A 15,459-nucleotide genomic window follows, 5' to 3' on the forward strand; every position below is an offset into this window, starting at 1 on the left:
ATTTAGCATTACATGGGAAATTTGGGGCAGGTGCTCAGCTTGAGGATACAAAGACACTGTGGGTAGTGTTTCTATCCAAAGTATTTCTTTGGATCAAAACATGGATTTTCCTAGATAGAAATGGACAATGTTTTTTGCTTTATAGTTCATATGAGTTCATAAAGATCCTAATTATGCTCATCCAAGACTAAGTTTGACTGGGAATGACTAAACTAACACAATATGCTAAGGAGCACAAAGTTTTTTAGGGAAGTTTTCCATTTCTATTCTACAGTTAATAAAACTTAATGAGGCAATAAGTAAGAGACTAGAGAAGGCAGTTTTAAGAGTATACACACACGCACACACATGATTTGCCCAGTTAACTTCTTTAAACTTAGATGAGTAGGTCCTTGGTTGACAAATATACAGCCATTTGCGAAGGCTCTACTTGGTAGAACCTAAGTCTTTACAGGTTTAAATGCATCCAGTCAGAAAATCTCAAAGCTCAAAGTAAAATTGTTGCAGGAAATAAAGGTTACTTTTTATTCTCCACTGGCTACCTACCCAGTTTGTGGATTTTTTTCCCTTTTCTCTTGCCTCCATATGCTTCCATAGAGAGGAAATGAAAGAATATATAACTCAAATCTGTTCATTTGGCTACTTGCCTCTTCAGTAAGGCCTCTGAGGCTCCTTCCAGCTCTGATACCTTTGATACTGATAAAGATAGAGCTTGAGATCAGCTGTAGATTTCATTTATCCAAACTCTGTGTGTGTGTGTGTGTGTGTGTGTGTGTGTGTGTGTGTTGAGGAGGAAGGGGGGAGAAACCACAATCATTTCATGACACCTTAATAGGTTAACAGTGTAGAAATCTCCCAACCACCTGGTGGCTCAATAGTGGTAAAAAGGAGAAAAAAATAAAATAAATTTTGCAAGGACATGGTAAAGAAGATGATTTCATTGGCTGTTGTGATGACTACTTGTTGTCCTTGGGTAAGAGACATATGCGGTTTTGTCTAAATATACTTTAACAATTGTTTTAAAAAAAATTGGTCACCTCCCCTCATCTCCTGCCCTTGAACAGGGAATGTTTTCTCTGAAATGTGTCAACTGCATAACAAGATTTCCTCTAGAAATCTTTTTCCTTTGAATGATCCCCACTCCCCCCCTTATTTATCCTTCCTTCTCCTGTGAAATGCCTTACTTATCTATTCTCCATAGGCGAAGAATCTTGTTGATTGGCTATGTACTCTAAGTCAAACTGAAAAATTATGAAAAACAAGTATGTATCCTAGGAAGCTGAGTAGCCTTCCTTGGCATACTAATTAATTTCTTTACTTTTATTTTGGACTCCTATCTTTGACCCACAGCCATTGAACCCCAGTTGACTAGTATACCTCTCCCAAGAGATCCCATAAAAGATTCTCCCAGAATACTTGTTCTCCATTTTGATGGATGATTAAGGTGGGGGTTTTTTATTTGAATTTTTAAAAAATCAATTCCTCAATTTTCTTATCTAGTTTGAAAAAATCCCACAGAGATTTGTGGATAACTCTTAATCATTTATAATCAGTAAAGAACCTCATCCTAATTATACTGATTCAAAGCTAGGTTATATAGTTTTTAGGATTCACAGAATTGTTTTCAGTGTTTACTAAGTACCTTCTAGGTCACCACTAATATGCATTTGTTGAGTATCTTCACTATGTACAGAGCACAATGTTAATTGATGAGGAAGACATAAAGAGAAACAAAATATAATCCCAGCTCCCGGGCCTGTGTAATATGGCATATTTGTAGCAATGGACCATTTTTTTACCTGTGGATCATGACCAACTTGCTTACTAATTTAAGCATACTATTTTTTGCTTAAGGTAAGACTGCTCAGAGAAGCTACTCAGACACTTCCAAGCTGTGTGACCCTGGGAAAGTCACTTAACCTCTGTTTACTTTAATCCACTGGAGAAGGAAATGGCAAGCCAATACCTTTGCAAAAACAAAACAAACAAACAAAAAATCATGAATGATATGGTTCATGGGTTCACGACAAAAAACCCTACTTTTCTATTTTCAGAGAGTTCCAGAACTCCATCATTTAACAAATAGTTCTATGGATCAAGAGAAGGGAGCAAGAAATGACCCAATGAATGAAGTTATGATCTGTTATCATATCAATATCAATAACAGCTGGGCTTAACTCTTTCCCGCTGCTTCTTGACCTAGTTCAAACCTTCGAGATTCCTTGCTTCCCTGGAATCTCATAAATGGATTAGCATCAGACCCAATAAGGATCAACCCCAGTGGCAAAACTAACTTTATCACACTAACTATAGAGGCAATACGGCTTTAGTGGCTACAGTACTGTACTTGGAATGTTAAGGTCCTGGGTTCAAATCTCACCTCTGGTACTTAATAACTGTATGACTGGAGTAAGTACCCTGACCTCTCTAAACCCATTTCCTCATCTGAGAATGGTAATATTCATGTATTACCTATCTTCTGATGGTTGAAAGGTCTATTAAAAATGTCGATTATTTTGAAACTATGCGCAAGGGCTATTAAAACTGTGCATACCTTTAACTCAACATTACTGCTATTAGGTCTCTACTCCCAAGGAGATCAAAGAAAAAGGAAAAGGACCCATATGTATTAAAACACACACACACACACACACACACACACACAGCAACTTTTTGTGATGGCAAAGAATGAAAAAGTAGGGGCGGTCCATCAATTAAGGAATGGCTAGATAAGTTATGGCAAAATATTTGAATATGATGGAATACTATTTTTCTATAGGAAATAACAATGGGGATGGTTTTAGAAAAAACCTAGCAAGACTTATATGAACTGATGAAAAGTGAAATGAGCAAAACCAAAAGAACAATTTACATGGTAACCGCAACACTGTAACAATTATCAACTGTGAAAAACTTAGCAACTCTGACCAATACAATGATCCATGACAATTCCAAAGGACTCATGATGAAAAATGCTATCCATCTCCAGATAGAGAACTAATGAACTCAGTACAGACTGAAGCATATTATTTTCTCTGTATTATTCTTGTCTTTCACCCCCCTCCACAACCTGGCTAATGTGAAAATATATTTTGCATGACCTAATAGATGTATGGTATTGTACTTCTTTCCTTCTCAGTGAGCAGGGGAAGGAGTGAAAGAATGTAGAAAATTTGGAATTGAAAAACATTGAAACATCAGTTATTATTAGGCAACTTTAGTTGTACCTAGTTCTTGAGTTTTGGGGGCTAAAGTCAGTGTGGGATTATGAAAAGAGCAACAGATTTAGAATCAGGAGATTTGAGCTTCAAGCTTAGTTGTGATAAGTGAATAAGTCATTTAACCTCCTGGAGTCCAGGTTCCCTCATCCATAAAATGGTGGTACCAATACTTTTAGTACCCACCTCACAGGATTGCTGTGACTGCTTTGAAAACCTTAAACCATGTCTATATAAGCTATTTTACTCTATTTAACCCCCACCATTTCAGCAGAGTTCAGCTGAAGTCTTTAAAGAAGATTATATTCCCATGAACTAAGTTGCAATACAAAATCGTAGCAAAACCAGATGACCTAACCAAATTAATACAAAAGATGAATCTACAGAGGCCTGTTACGCTGAGCTCACACTTTATCTGATAAAGAGTTAGCTTTTCATCCTTTGGATAAAGATAATTTCCATAGCCTTCAAACAAGTTCCCCTTACTTTCTATTTTGAAACACAGAAAATCTACCTAAAACATGAATAACTTCTTACTCAAAGATATAGTTATCATCTTACAGAACCCAACTTCACTCCATGCACTTCTACAAAGGAACCATTTTCTAGGAATAGAAAATTAACTACAAACCACAGTTGGGCTGACTGAGTCAATTCTTCATAGTAAGAAGTCTGAACTCTCCCATTGATGCTACACATGCCATTTATAATACTTACGCATTACAATAGGGTTTCTTCTCATATCCTTTATAGTTGTTCATATTCAATGCCATCTTGCAGACTTCACAATGGAAACATCCTTTGTGCCAGTACTAGGGGGAAAAAATTTGAAATATTATGCCATCACTATTTTCCAGGTTTGATATAGAATTAAAAATCATAGAAGACATAAGGAAGGGACTTGGAGGAGGGCTTTGAGGTGGAATATGAAACCATACCTTCTACTCACTTGGCAACACTGCCTCTACCTGAATTAAAAATGTTAATTCAATTTCTTACTAATATTTGAAAATGCACTAAAGCTGGAATTCTTAATCTAGGGTATATGAACCGTTAAAAATATTTTGATAACTACATTTCAACAAAGTGGTTTCCTTGGTAATTCCACGTATTCCATTTATTTCAGGCATTTAATATCACTGTAAGTTGGACGCTGAGTTAACTAACGTCACTCTGAATTGGATGTTCTGACACACATCACTCTGAGATCGAGTCCACAAACTTTACCACACAGTCAATGGTTTCTATAATGAACAAAAAGGTTAAGAATCTATTCACAAAAGGAATTTTAACAGAAGACGTGCTTGCCTACTCGTAGTTAAATGAAGCAAGCAGCTTTTGAACCTCCTTAAAAGGAGTTTTTAAGTAAGTTGTTATTCTCAGGTTTTTAAGGCGGAGCGACAATAGTACATGCAGGATACACTCTGGGAAGAGAGGAGGCGGAATAGTGGGAAAGCCCTGGTCATGGAGTCAAAGGCGTGCTTTGTTCAAATTCTGCCTGACATTTACTAGCTGCCTGACCCTAGGGTCACTTAAGTGCTCTGAGCCTCAGTGTACTTATGTGGAAAATGGGAATAATAACACCTTGGATTACTTAAAAATCAAAAGAGAATGTACATAAAACTCTTCAAAAACCTTAAAATCCCTTAACAATATCAACTGATATTACTCTATGAAAGAAACACAAGCTTTCTGTAGTAGATTTTTATTATATTTCTATTTACCGTACCCATAAACAACTCTGAAACTGATTAAATGGAGAAGTCACTGCCCCGAAAAGTAGCTTTAAAAAAAAAAAAAAACCTAGTTTGAACCTCTCAGAGAGGTTCCTACTTCGTAGGAATGGTCTGTGTACCCTGGCTGCCTAGTGGCAGTGGAAAGGGCAAGGAACTTGGAGTTGAAGACCTGGGTTACAATCCTGCCTCTAAGAGCTCTTTGCTACTCATGTGACCTTGAGCAAACTTCTATGGATCTCAATTTCCTCACTTGCAAAATGAGGGAAGGTGGACTAGCTTATCTCTTCGCTAAGTCCCCTTCCAACTCAAAATCTTATGAGCATCGATAAAAACAACAAAGTCCGGCGATTTTTTTAAAAAAGGAAACAACAATAAGAGTGAGATAAGGTTAGAATCACTTCTTTTCTACGACTTCTACCTAACCCACTCTGGATCCTGAAAAAGGTTTGTTTTAACAAGGCATCCCTCGGAATTGCCAATGGCCTGGGAACCGGAGCATCTGTGTAATTCCTCTCCTTCCTCGCCCCTGCCGGGCGCTTTCTGAACGATTTAAAGTAGCAATCACAGTTACATTGGAGGAACGATCGTGTAATGCTGTGCCTTCCACCCGGCCTCTTTCAACCCCGGAAAGCTGTCGAGCCGGAGTGACAGCGGGGCTTCACCTATTCCATTGAACTCCCTCCAGAGGGAGGCAGGAGGACAGGGAGGTAACGCAGGAGAAGCCAGAGTTTCAGCCCAGAGAGCGGAGCGTCCGCCCAAGGCGAACGTCAAAGGTGCTGGGGCCCGGGAACAGCGCCAAAGCCTCGGGTTTCTCTGGAAAGCTCGAGGTCCGGAGCCGGGGCGGGGAAGGCGAACAGCGGTTAGCAATGCGGCAGTGGCTGCCCCGTGGCATATTAATAACTATTCGCTTCTCTACCTCCGCGCGATGCCCCATCACATTCCGAAGGAGCGAGGGAGGTGGGAGGGGGGGCGGGGAGGTCGAGGGTCTCCCTTGATGTAGCAGGTCTGCCGGCCCCTTGGGAGATTCTCTGGCTTGCCCTGTCCCATCCTCGACCCCTTCTCGGGCAGGACAGGCGAGCACTGCCTAGTGGCAGCGATGCCAGGATCTGCAGCCCTCTCTCCCCCTCGGAACCCTCTAGTCCAACTGAAAATTTAAACACTCAACATCTGACCTTCCCCGGGGGGGGGGGGGTTCCTTTGTGCTGCCCACCCAAACAACCCCTTGTATGTACACGTACACACACACACACACACACACACACACACACGCCGCTTTCCTTCCTTCTCCAAAGCCAAACTTCTAGCAGGTGCAGCGGCTGCCGAGGCGGCCGTGGGTAGGGGGCTGGCTCTCCCCTTGGCTCGTTCCCTGGCTCGCTTACCTTATCCAAGCAGTTGACTTTTTCTGTGGGATACACGACTTTCCCACAGCGAGCGCACTGGGGGTTCATCTTCGCTGCTCTTGGACTAGGTGACGACTAAGAGGAGGCGGCGGCGGAGGCTGCTACTGCTCCTGCGGCGGGGCTCCGGAGAGCCTCTGTGACATCCCCTTACCCACCAGCCCCCCTCACCCCCGGGCCGGTGGGCAGTCGGACGGGCGGTCTGGCGTCCCCCGCTGGGGGCAGCGGCGCCTGCTGCTACTGCTCGGGGCTGGAAGGTCGAAGCAGACGGCCGCGGTGGCGGTGGCTACAGCCCCGGGCTCTCTCCTTTGGCCGAATGCAGCTCCACGGCATGCGGGGTAGGAAGGGGGAGGAGAGGGAGGGACGGCGGGTGCGTGAGTGTGTGTGTGTGTGTGTGTGTCTGTATGTGTGTGCGTGCGCGTCCCGCTCCTTGCACCCGTGTGGCCACCAACGACAGCACCAACGCAACGCACTGCAACGCACCCTCCTCCTCCTCTTCTTCCTCCTCCTCTTCCTCCTCCTCCTCCTCCTCCTGTCCCCGCCGCTGCTGCTGCTGCTGCTGATCGGGCTGCGTCTCCCTCTCACTCTAGGTACAAATGAGTCATAGAGATAGATAATCTCTCCCTTCCCTCTCTACCTCTCTCTCTCCCCGCTGTGCAGGAATAAGCCAAACCCACCGACGCTCCTGGACCCAAGTTGCAGTGAACGAGCACGTCGGGTATCTAGGGAGGGAGAGAAGGGAGCCGGAGAAACCGCGCCCGCGGCGGCGGGGCTGTGGCGTAGGTTGGAGCGCTAAATCTGAGGACAGAGGAGAAGAAGGAGGAGAGCAGAGATCCTGCTCCGAGAAGTTGGAGATGCTCCCCGCTCCTCATCCCGTACCCCGGCACCCTCGGGAGGGGGCAGGGGGGAGGGGGGCTGGGAGGAGGCGCCAGTCCACCCACGGGCGTCTCTGCGTCCGGCCGGTCGCGGGACGACAGCTTCCACGGTCGCCCCCGCCGCGCATACACTGGCCCCTAACCGGCAGCCCTCCGGGGAGACTGGGAAAAGGAAAGGGAGAAGGGATAACTGTCTCTCTACCAGCCTCCTCTCTCACCCAGGAGCAGAGTCAAGTGAATTCGCTCCTTATTCCCTCCGCTATAATCTATCCCCCAGGCTGGGAGCCCCAGGCACCATCGGCGGCCGCTGTACTCGCAGCTGGCTGCAAGCACCGGCTGGAGCAGGACCCCCCCTCCCCCTTTTCCCATCCCCGAGAGAAGGCTCCACACTGGAGGACTGAAAGGTGAAGGGCTGGTTGTTACAGTCGCACGATAAGATCTCTCCCTGGGGAAGTGGAACCATCCTGTTAGATGCAGTTCTCCGGCACCATTGCTGTTGGCAGGGGGGCGGAAAAGACTTGCCTTTTCCTTCCAACGTCCCATCCCCCCTCGTTTTTTAAAAAATCTGCTATTTGAGGGAAGGCTGGTCATGTGGGATTTCATTCCTATGTTTATTTTATTAAGAAACACCAATTGACACTGGTTTGTTTTTTAAGTTTTGCAATCAAAATCCACTGATAAATGACAGGTAAATTCCCCAACTACCTCACCCAGCATGAGAATTTCAGATACAACTTCTCTTGGCATTCTAATGAAAATCAGAACATGAAGCGAATGGATCCGCCAACTTGACTATTCTCCAAGCTGAGAACGTGAAAAGCGAATGGAGCAGAATTTCTAAACAGTTTTAATAATTTAATACGCTAAGTATTACAGAAAAGCCAACAAAACGCACCTTTAAGACTGAGTAAATGCTAAATAATACTTGCTATTTTTTTTTTTAATTTATAAGGCTGTATAAGAGAGAGATAGAAATATGCACCTTAGCTTCAGCCTTTGGTAGAGCTGTATCAGAAGAAATTATTGACTTCCTCTATTAGGTAGGAGGCACTACTGAGTGTTTCTTACATAACAATGCCCTATTGTGTAACTCTTTGAGAAAGGTAACTACTTAGGAAGCGTCAGTGAAACTCGGAAGCCTTTGAATCATTTATTATGGAACTCACAATCACATCTGAAAAGCAAGCCAAACAACAAATCCAGTGTCCATTTCATTTGAAAGTACTTGAAGTCTAAAAAAAAAAAAAATCTACGTTCACAAGAAATGGATTGTTTATCAATATTAGTTTCCTGTCTCGCCTTAAATGCAATAAATTAAATAATTATTTCATTATCTAAAATTTTAATTTAGCAGAGAGATGGGGGGATTTAATGGAAGTCTATAATTTTGGACCTGACAGATATTTTAACTATGCATTGAATTAATTATTAGCAAACTGAAACTGAGTTATTTTCTGCTTTCCATGGCTAAGAATCAAATACTAAGTACTATATTTTACCTCTATTCCATCTGCTTTCTCTTGTAATTTATTTTCACCAAATTCATTTTTTGGCTTCAGGATATCTCTTACAGATTTTAAAGCCTCCTTTACTAATGCAAAAGGGTTCTGAGATAGTGTTTGTAATCTGGACTTAAGCTTTCTAAATTCAAAATTATTGAGCCAGTTGGGATCTCCTGGTCCAGCCCTCTGCCTTCAAACTGTCCAAAGTAGTCCTGTCCATTCCACTGTTCTCCACACAAACAGTTAAATCGTTTATGTTAATCAACCAAAATTTCCTTCTATTATAAGTTCATTTCTTTTTATCTGGAGCTCCACTGTCTTGAAGGACAACTGACCAGCAGCCTCCCCTCCCCCCATAAAAGCCTTCATGTACATAAAGATATTCCTTGAGCCTTTTCTCTAAACTAAAACAAAAAACAAAAAAACATTGATTTCTTTTTTTTCCTGTTTAGGATCTGTCCTTCACTGAACCTCTGTAGTCTTTAAGTCATCTCCATTTCTCAGAATATTTATATTCAGTGCTTAATCATGAGCATTAAATAATACTAGGGAAAGGCCTATATTGATTTTGAGAAATACAGTAAATCCTTTGGTCTGCATGCTGGTGCAAATCATTTATGAATACCACCTGGTTCATCAAAGATGTGAAGCTAATGAAATTGCAAAAGAGAATGTTGGATGTTTTCTTTCCTCCTCTATTAAAGACACAATGTTCAAATTGAGAGGCTACCATGAAGCATAGATCTTAGAAACTGTGCTGTGTCACTCCTGGCCTCAAATTCACTGTGATGTGTTCCCAAAGAGTAAAAGGGGAGGGAACTTTCTCCACCACCACTACTACTACCCCACTCCCACAGGGAGGATGAATGGAACCCATAACAATGTACAAACCCAGTACAGAAGCATTCCAGGCAGCTCAGACACTTTAAAGAGATTATCTCATTTACAATCAAAGTATCTCTGCAAATTAGGGAGAAACTATGACTTCGGACATTAAAGAGAGTTCCAAATTCAGGACATGCTGCAGAGACTGGGCTACTTGTTCCAAAACAATGGAATTTCTATCTACTATTTCTTAACGAACTGAGTTATTAAGTATTTTAGGTAGAGAGAATATTAGACAGGGTCAAAAGGGTGAGTCCTTTGCTGACCTTGTAAAAAGCAATGTTACATGCAGAAATACTAATAACTCTATTGTAAATCATTCAATTTTTGTAGAGGGTCTCAGGAGTATTTCTATTGATTTTTGAGATGGATTCTGTCGTATTTGCCTAGATTTATTTTATTTTTGTAACAACCATAAACATCAACAAATAGGAACTTTTAAGCATACAAAGAAGGAACAGAAAAGAGTACTTAAAGGAAGGGCTTGCAAGCATTTCAAAAAAGGAAGCCCTATTCATTAGAAATTACCCTGGACTTAAAACTATGAATTTTGGCTATTTATAGTTTTCAAGCCTGTATCAAATCAAATATGGTAAAAATAAATAAATAAATAAAGCCACCTAATTTGTCTACAACCCCTTCTGAACTTCCTTCTGCCCTGTGTTTTTTATGTTTCAATTACCCACTTTTCTTTCTTATTTTATTCATCTCTATCACTATCCACCAATTCCTCCCCCCATGCTATTTTATGATAAGAATAACTAATTAGGTTGACGGGAAAACCAGTGTGTATGTACTGGCTTGTATTTCAGTGGATAAGGTGATGTATTGGGACAGCTAGGTGGTGCAGTGGATAAAGCACCAGTGCAGGAGTCAGAAGGACCTGAGTTCAAATCTCACCTCAGACACTTGACACTCACTAGCTGTGTGACCTTGGGCAAGTCACTTAACCTCAATTGCCTCATCCTGGATCATTTCCAATCATCCTGATGAATATCTGGTCACTGGATTCACATGGCTCTGGAGGAGAAATGAGGTTAAAATCACAAAACAAAGTCAAGTGCAAGTCATGTCATGATTTCTCTGATGACATGGTCTTCTTCGGCAACGAAGACACACAAAGATGGTGCATTAGCTTGGTTTTAATGAACTTTATCTCCTTCCCTTTCTTTTTAAGTCTTTGTTACGAAGGTTGCTTGACTGGGTAAGGAAAAGGTAAGGAAATGTATACAGAAGTGAAAGTGATTCCCCAAAAAAATTATCAGTATATATAATGTTTTAAAAGGCTATAAAACCTTTTAAAAGGTTTTTTATCATAGGTGAGGAGACCATGGGTGCAGAATATTGCCTATGCAGTCAAACATTGTTGCTTTGTTCGTTAGTTTTACTTAACTGGGTTCAAAGCTGGGGAGCTGGGTAGAATCAATATCAAATAAGACTCAAAGAAAATAAATAATAAAAGTAGGACTTTTTTAAAAGGCTTTTTATCTCTGTATATGGTATTTTTCTCAACTAGAATGCAGTCTTCTCAAGGACAGGGATTATTTTGGCTTTAGCTTTGTAACATCAGCCTGCTCAATAATAGAACTGTTATAAATCAGAGTAAATATAAGTAGGCCTCAGGCTATTTCACTTAAATACTTGCTAAGGACAGTCATAAAACAGTTGTAGCAGTATGGCATACTGGTCTCTAATAATGGCTACTTGAATGACCCTAGCCAAGTCACTTGACCTGAGTCCAAATTTCTAAATTAAATAATCCAGGACTCAAAATATGAAAGCAACCATAATCTACTTAATTTAAAATAAGTTAGATAGAATAAATTTCTCTTAAATTATCTAGATAATTGAGGTAAATGTAAATTTTATTCAAGTCAAATGTAGGTTCCACCTAAGTTTCTAGATACTTGAAGTCTTAAAGTATCCAGATAATTGTGTCAATAATCCACTTAACTGTGTATATATACAAACACCAAAAGGTTGATTCTTAGGAATTAGCATATAATAAAGAAACACAGTAATTTAAAAGCAGCTGGATAGTACTCTTAGATGGAGCACTGGGCCCATAGTTAGAAAAGCCTGAGTTCAAATTTAACCTCAGCTACTTCCTAAGCTATATGACACTGGGCAAGTCACTCAACCTCTGTCTGCCTCAGTTTCCTCAAATGTAAAATGAGGTTAATAATAGCATCTCTCTCCCATGTTTGTTGTGCGGTTCAATAAGAGAATATTTGCAAAGCACTTAGCATACTTAGCGGCACATAGTAGGTACCCTAATACTTTTTTTAAAAATTTTAAAGAAAAATAAAAAGTTTTATATCTAGTATGAGTTGAAAGGTTTTCTGGCTCAGTATATTCAGTTGCTGCAAGTATCCTAATAGCTACCAACTGTAAAGAGAAAAGTTGAAAACTTGAATAATTTCCAAATATATATTATGGCCAACCACTATGCTGCCTGTTGAGAAAAAGCTTAATCTGTTTGAAAATCAGTCTATTATCTTAGAATATTCGAGTTAAAAGGGACTTTAAGAGATCATCTATTCTAACAGCTTCATTTTACTAATAAGAGAACCAAGGTCCAGGAAGGTTAGGACTTACCTAGGGTCATACAGGCAGTAAACAGCAGAATGAGAATTTGAACCAGATCTTTAGATTACCGATGCAATGCTCCTTCTTCCATAATACCCTTTGCTATCATTAGAACCCAGGTCTCTTGATCTCCATCTTGTCCAAAAGGACACTATGAGAATTTGGGCCACTTTGTTTGTTTGTTTTAGTGGCAAACAGGAATAAGTGACTTGCTCAGGGCCATACAGCTAGTAAGCCTCTAAGGGCAGATTTGAACTCAGGTCCTCCTGACTCCAGAATCACTGTGCCACCTAGATACCTCATAATCACATATTTTTGCTAATATCTGTATTTACTACGTCTATATAATTCCCCTGATCAAATAGGCTTTTTATTCTTTCAAATAGGGAAATGAGGTTAGCCTAGCATGACCTGTTCATGGTGAATCCAGGGTAATTTAATGAATAGTGCTTCCTTTTTAAAATGCTTGCAAGCTCTTCCTTTAATAATGTATTCTTGGTTGGGTTTTTTCCCCCAAGTATTCTAGAAGTTTTCCAGGAATAAAGTCAAGTACAAATTGTAGACTCTTCATTTCTCTTTTTCCAGAATAAGGATAATTGGCCCTTCTCCGGTCATATAGCTCCTCTCCCATTCACCAGATCTGTCTCAAAGATCACCAACCACAGCCCAACAATCAAATCTACTGGCTCCTTCTCTATCCTAGGATGTATGTCTGGTCCTGGTGCCTTGCAGTCATTGAGGACAAGTGGATGCCATCTCATTCATCTTGAGTTCCATTCCTGCTAACCATTTCTCTTATCAACCCAAAGATCATTTTTCTTGGAAAAGCGAACAGAAGGGAAATAAGAAATGAGTTGCTCTGCTTTCTCACTATTATGCTTTACCTTTCCGTCTATTTGAACCCTGAATGCCTTTTTTGATCTCCATATTATCCCCAAAATAACTAAATGAAAATCTTGTTAGATGTGCTTAGTATTCAGCCCCCCCTCAAGCTTTTCGGATTTGAGTCTTGAGCATTCTTGTTTATTTTTACAGCATCAGGGGGAAGGGAGAGAGACAGACAGACAGACAGAGAGAGAGACAGAGGGAGAGGGAGAGACAGAGACAGAGAGAGACAGAGAGAGACAGAGAGAGAGAGAGAGAGAGAGAGAGAGAGAGAGAGAGAGAGAGAGAGAGAGAGAGAGAGAGAGAGAGAGGGAGAGGGAGAGAGGAAGGGAGAGGGAGAGGGAGAGAGGGAAGGAAAGAAAGAGAGTTGGGGGAAGAGACAGAGCAGTGAGAGATGGGGGATGTGGGGGTGTGGTCTCTATTCAGCCAGCTTATATTCTAATAGGAAAAGAAAACAAGACATATTAAAGAGAGGTGACTAGGGAAGGGAAATGTGTTGAGGGAATGTGGAGGGAGAAGGAAGGAGAAGGTATCTATGGCAAAAGCTCCAAAAATGAATGGATTAACTCCCCTGGGGCCTTAGGGTACAGAATATAACAGCAATAATAATTATATAAGACTAATAGCTAACATCTGTATAATGCTTACAATGTGTCAGACATTGTCCTAATACTTTATAATTATTCTCTCATTTGATGCCCTTAGCAACCCTGGGAGGTAGGTGCTATTATTATAACCATTTTACAGATGAAGAAACTGAGGCAAATAGGGTCACACTGCTAGTAAGTGTCTGAGGCCATATTTGAATTCATGTCTTCTTGACTTGAGGTCCACCACCGTACCCACTACACCACATAGTTACCCCACAGATTCAGGAAAACTTTAGTAGGGGGGGCCCAGGTTTCAGGTCCAATGCGGAATGTGCTAATCCAGGCCAGGAGGAGTCATTCAGATGTTGCAGACACATGGTGAGGTGGCCCCAGGTGAATGGCTGATAGGATGTGAGGCTGAAATATGATTTGGTTTCTAGGAGCAGTCAGTATATATGTAGTAGGGTTATGTTATCAATTAAGTTGAACCCTAGAGTGAGAGCACCCAAGATAAATGGATTTACTTTTCTAGGGACTTGCAGCCATAGGTTCAGAAGGATCTCAGTGTGGAGAGTCATGGCTCAGGTCCAGGTCCAAGGAGAGAAATGCAGATCAAACGAGGCAGGAAAACTGAGGACATGGATAGATGACTGGAGAAGATGTGAAGCTGAAGTATGGTGTTTGCTTTCACTGCCAAGCTTCCTATATAGCTACCTCAGTCTCTTTCAGCAGCTCCCTCTTTTCACAGAATCACATCATCTCAGAGTTTGAAGGGACTTCAGAGATGTCTGGTTCATTGCACACCTGAATAAGAATCTTCTATTCAGAAAATTCAAGAATTGGTCATTCACTTTTCCTTGAAGCCTTCTATCACATACCAAAGGGACTGGTTCCATAGTTGGCTCCTGAATAGTCATTTCCCTTTCCCTCTTCAGAATTTCTTCCTTTAGAACTTCACCTCCTTCATGATATAGTATCACCTCTGAAATATTAAGACATTAAATCCTACGTATTCTTTCTCTGAATCTCTTGAAATTTGCTCTCCCAGAATCTAGGGTGCATGTCAGACTAAGCATAGCTTTTCCTGTTTTCTATCATGAACTCTGCCCTAGTGACATTCTATCTCACCACTTGCCCCTAAGATGTTTGCTAGTTCTACTTCATGAACTACTTCTGGGCTGGTCAGAATTAGGGGCAGAATAGTCATTCCCCTTGTCATTTCCTCCATCTTCTTAAAGATTAAATTGTTATTAAGGCAAATGATAAATTTATCAGCTCTTCCACCATTTTGTGTGTGTATGTGAGAGAGAGAGAGAGACAGAGACAGAGACAGAGACAGGGAGACAGAGACACAGAGAGAGAGAGAAGGGAGCAGGGGAAGAGAGACAGAGAGACAGATGGAGATTCAGCAGATGCTCAGATACTTGAAGTCCATGACCACCACTATCATCACTGGTCATTACCATTCACCACTTACAAAAGTCCTACTTAGGTGCTTCATCATGGCAGAAAGGTTACCCTGGGTGACATCAGAGAGTATACCAACAAAATGTGACCTGAGTCAGTTTCTACCACACTGAAAAGGATCTGAGTGTGGTCTTGGCAACAGATCGTGTTTTCCAAAGATCAGCCTAGCTAAGTACTTAGAGGCTCAACACCAGTAGATTGACAACTTGGTGATGAATGCTTTGGCCATGGCAACCCGTGAAACAAAGAAAATTATAAAGTGACTCCCAGGCTTCCATAGCCCCCTCCTCTACAGATGGCAGAGAGGCAAAAAAG

General features: G+C 41.4%; 2 protein-coding genes across 3 annotated transcripts in view; one reads left to right on the forward strand and one right to left on the reverse strand.

The window, feature by feature from the left end:
• Positions 1-6,470, reverse strand: part of NEBL (nebulette) — a 450,583-nt gene extending 444,113 nt beyond the window's left edge. For both annotated transcript variants that reach the window (XM_072651671.1, XM_072651670.1), the window contains exons 1-2: positions 6,334-6,470; positions 3,936-4,030 (exon numbers count right to left, since the gene is read on the reverse strand). In XM_072651671.1, coding sequence (XP_072507772.1) covers positions 3,936-4,030; positions 6,334-6,402 — 164 coding nt within the window. In that variant the 5' untranslated portion in view covers positions 6,403-6,470. The remainder of the gene's footprint in view (positions 1-3,935; positions 4,031-6,333) is intronic.
• A 137-nt stretch (positions 6,471-6,607) lies between these two features.
• Positions 6,608-8,149, forward strand: LOC140532787 (uncharacterized). Its single transcript, XM_072651672.1, has 2 exons — positions 6,608-6,689; positions 7,012-8,149. The coding sequence occupies exons 1-2, from the start codon at positions 6,668-6,670 to the stop codon at positions 7,632-7,634; spliced, it is 645 nt and encodes a 214-aa protein (XP_072507773.1). The 5' UTR covers positions 6,608-6,667; the 3' UTR covers positions 7,635-8,149.
• Positions 8,150-15,459: the final 7,310 nt, after the last annotated feature.

This window comes from Notamacropus eugenii, chromosome 3 (genome assembly GCF_028372415.1).
Source record: "Notamacropus eugenii isolate mMacEug1 chromosome 3, mMacEug1.pri_v2, whole genome shotgun sequence".
NCBI classification, from domain to species: Eukaryota; Metazoa; Chordata; class Mammalia; order Diprotodontia; family Macropodidae; genus Notamacropus; species Notamacropus eugenii.

Excerpts from the sequence above, each read along its gene's own strand:
- LOC140532787 (XM_072651672.1), top strand. The coding sequence starts at position 6,668 with ATGCAGCTCCACGGCATGCGGG. Across the intron at positions 6,690-7,011 it reads GCAGCTCCACGGCATGCGGG|GAATAAGCCAAACCCACCGA; the intron begins GTAGGAAGGGGG and ends CCCGCTGTGCAG.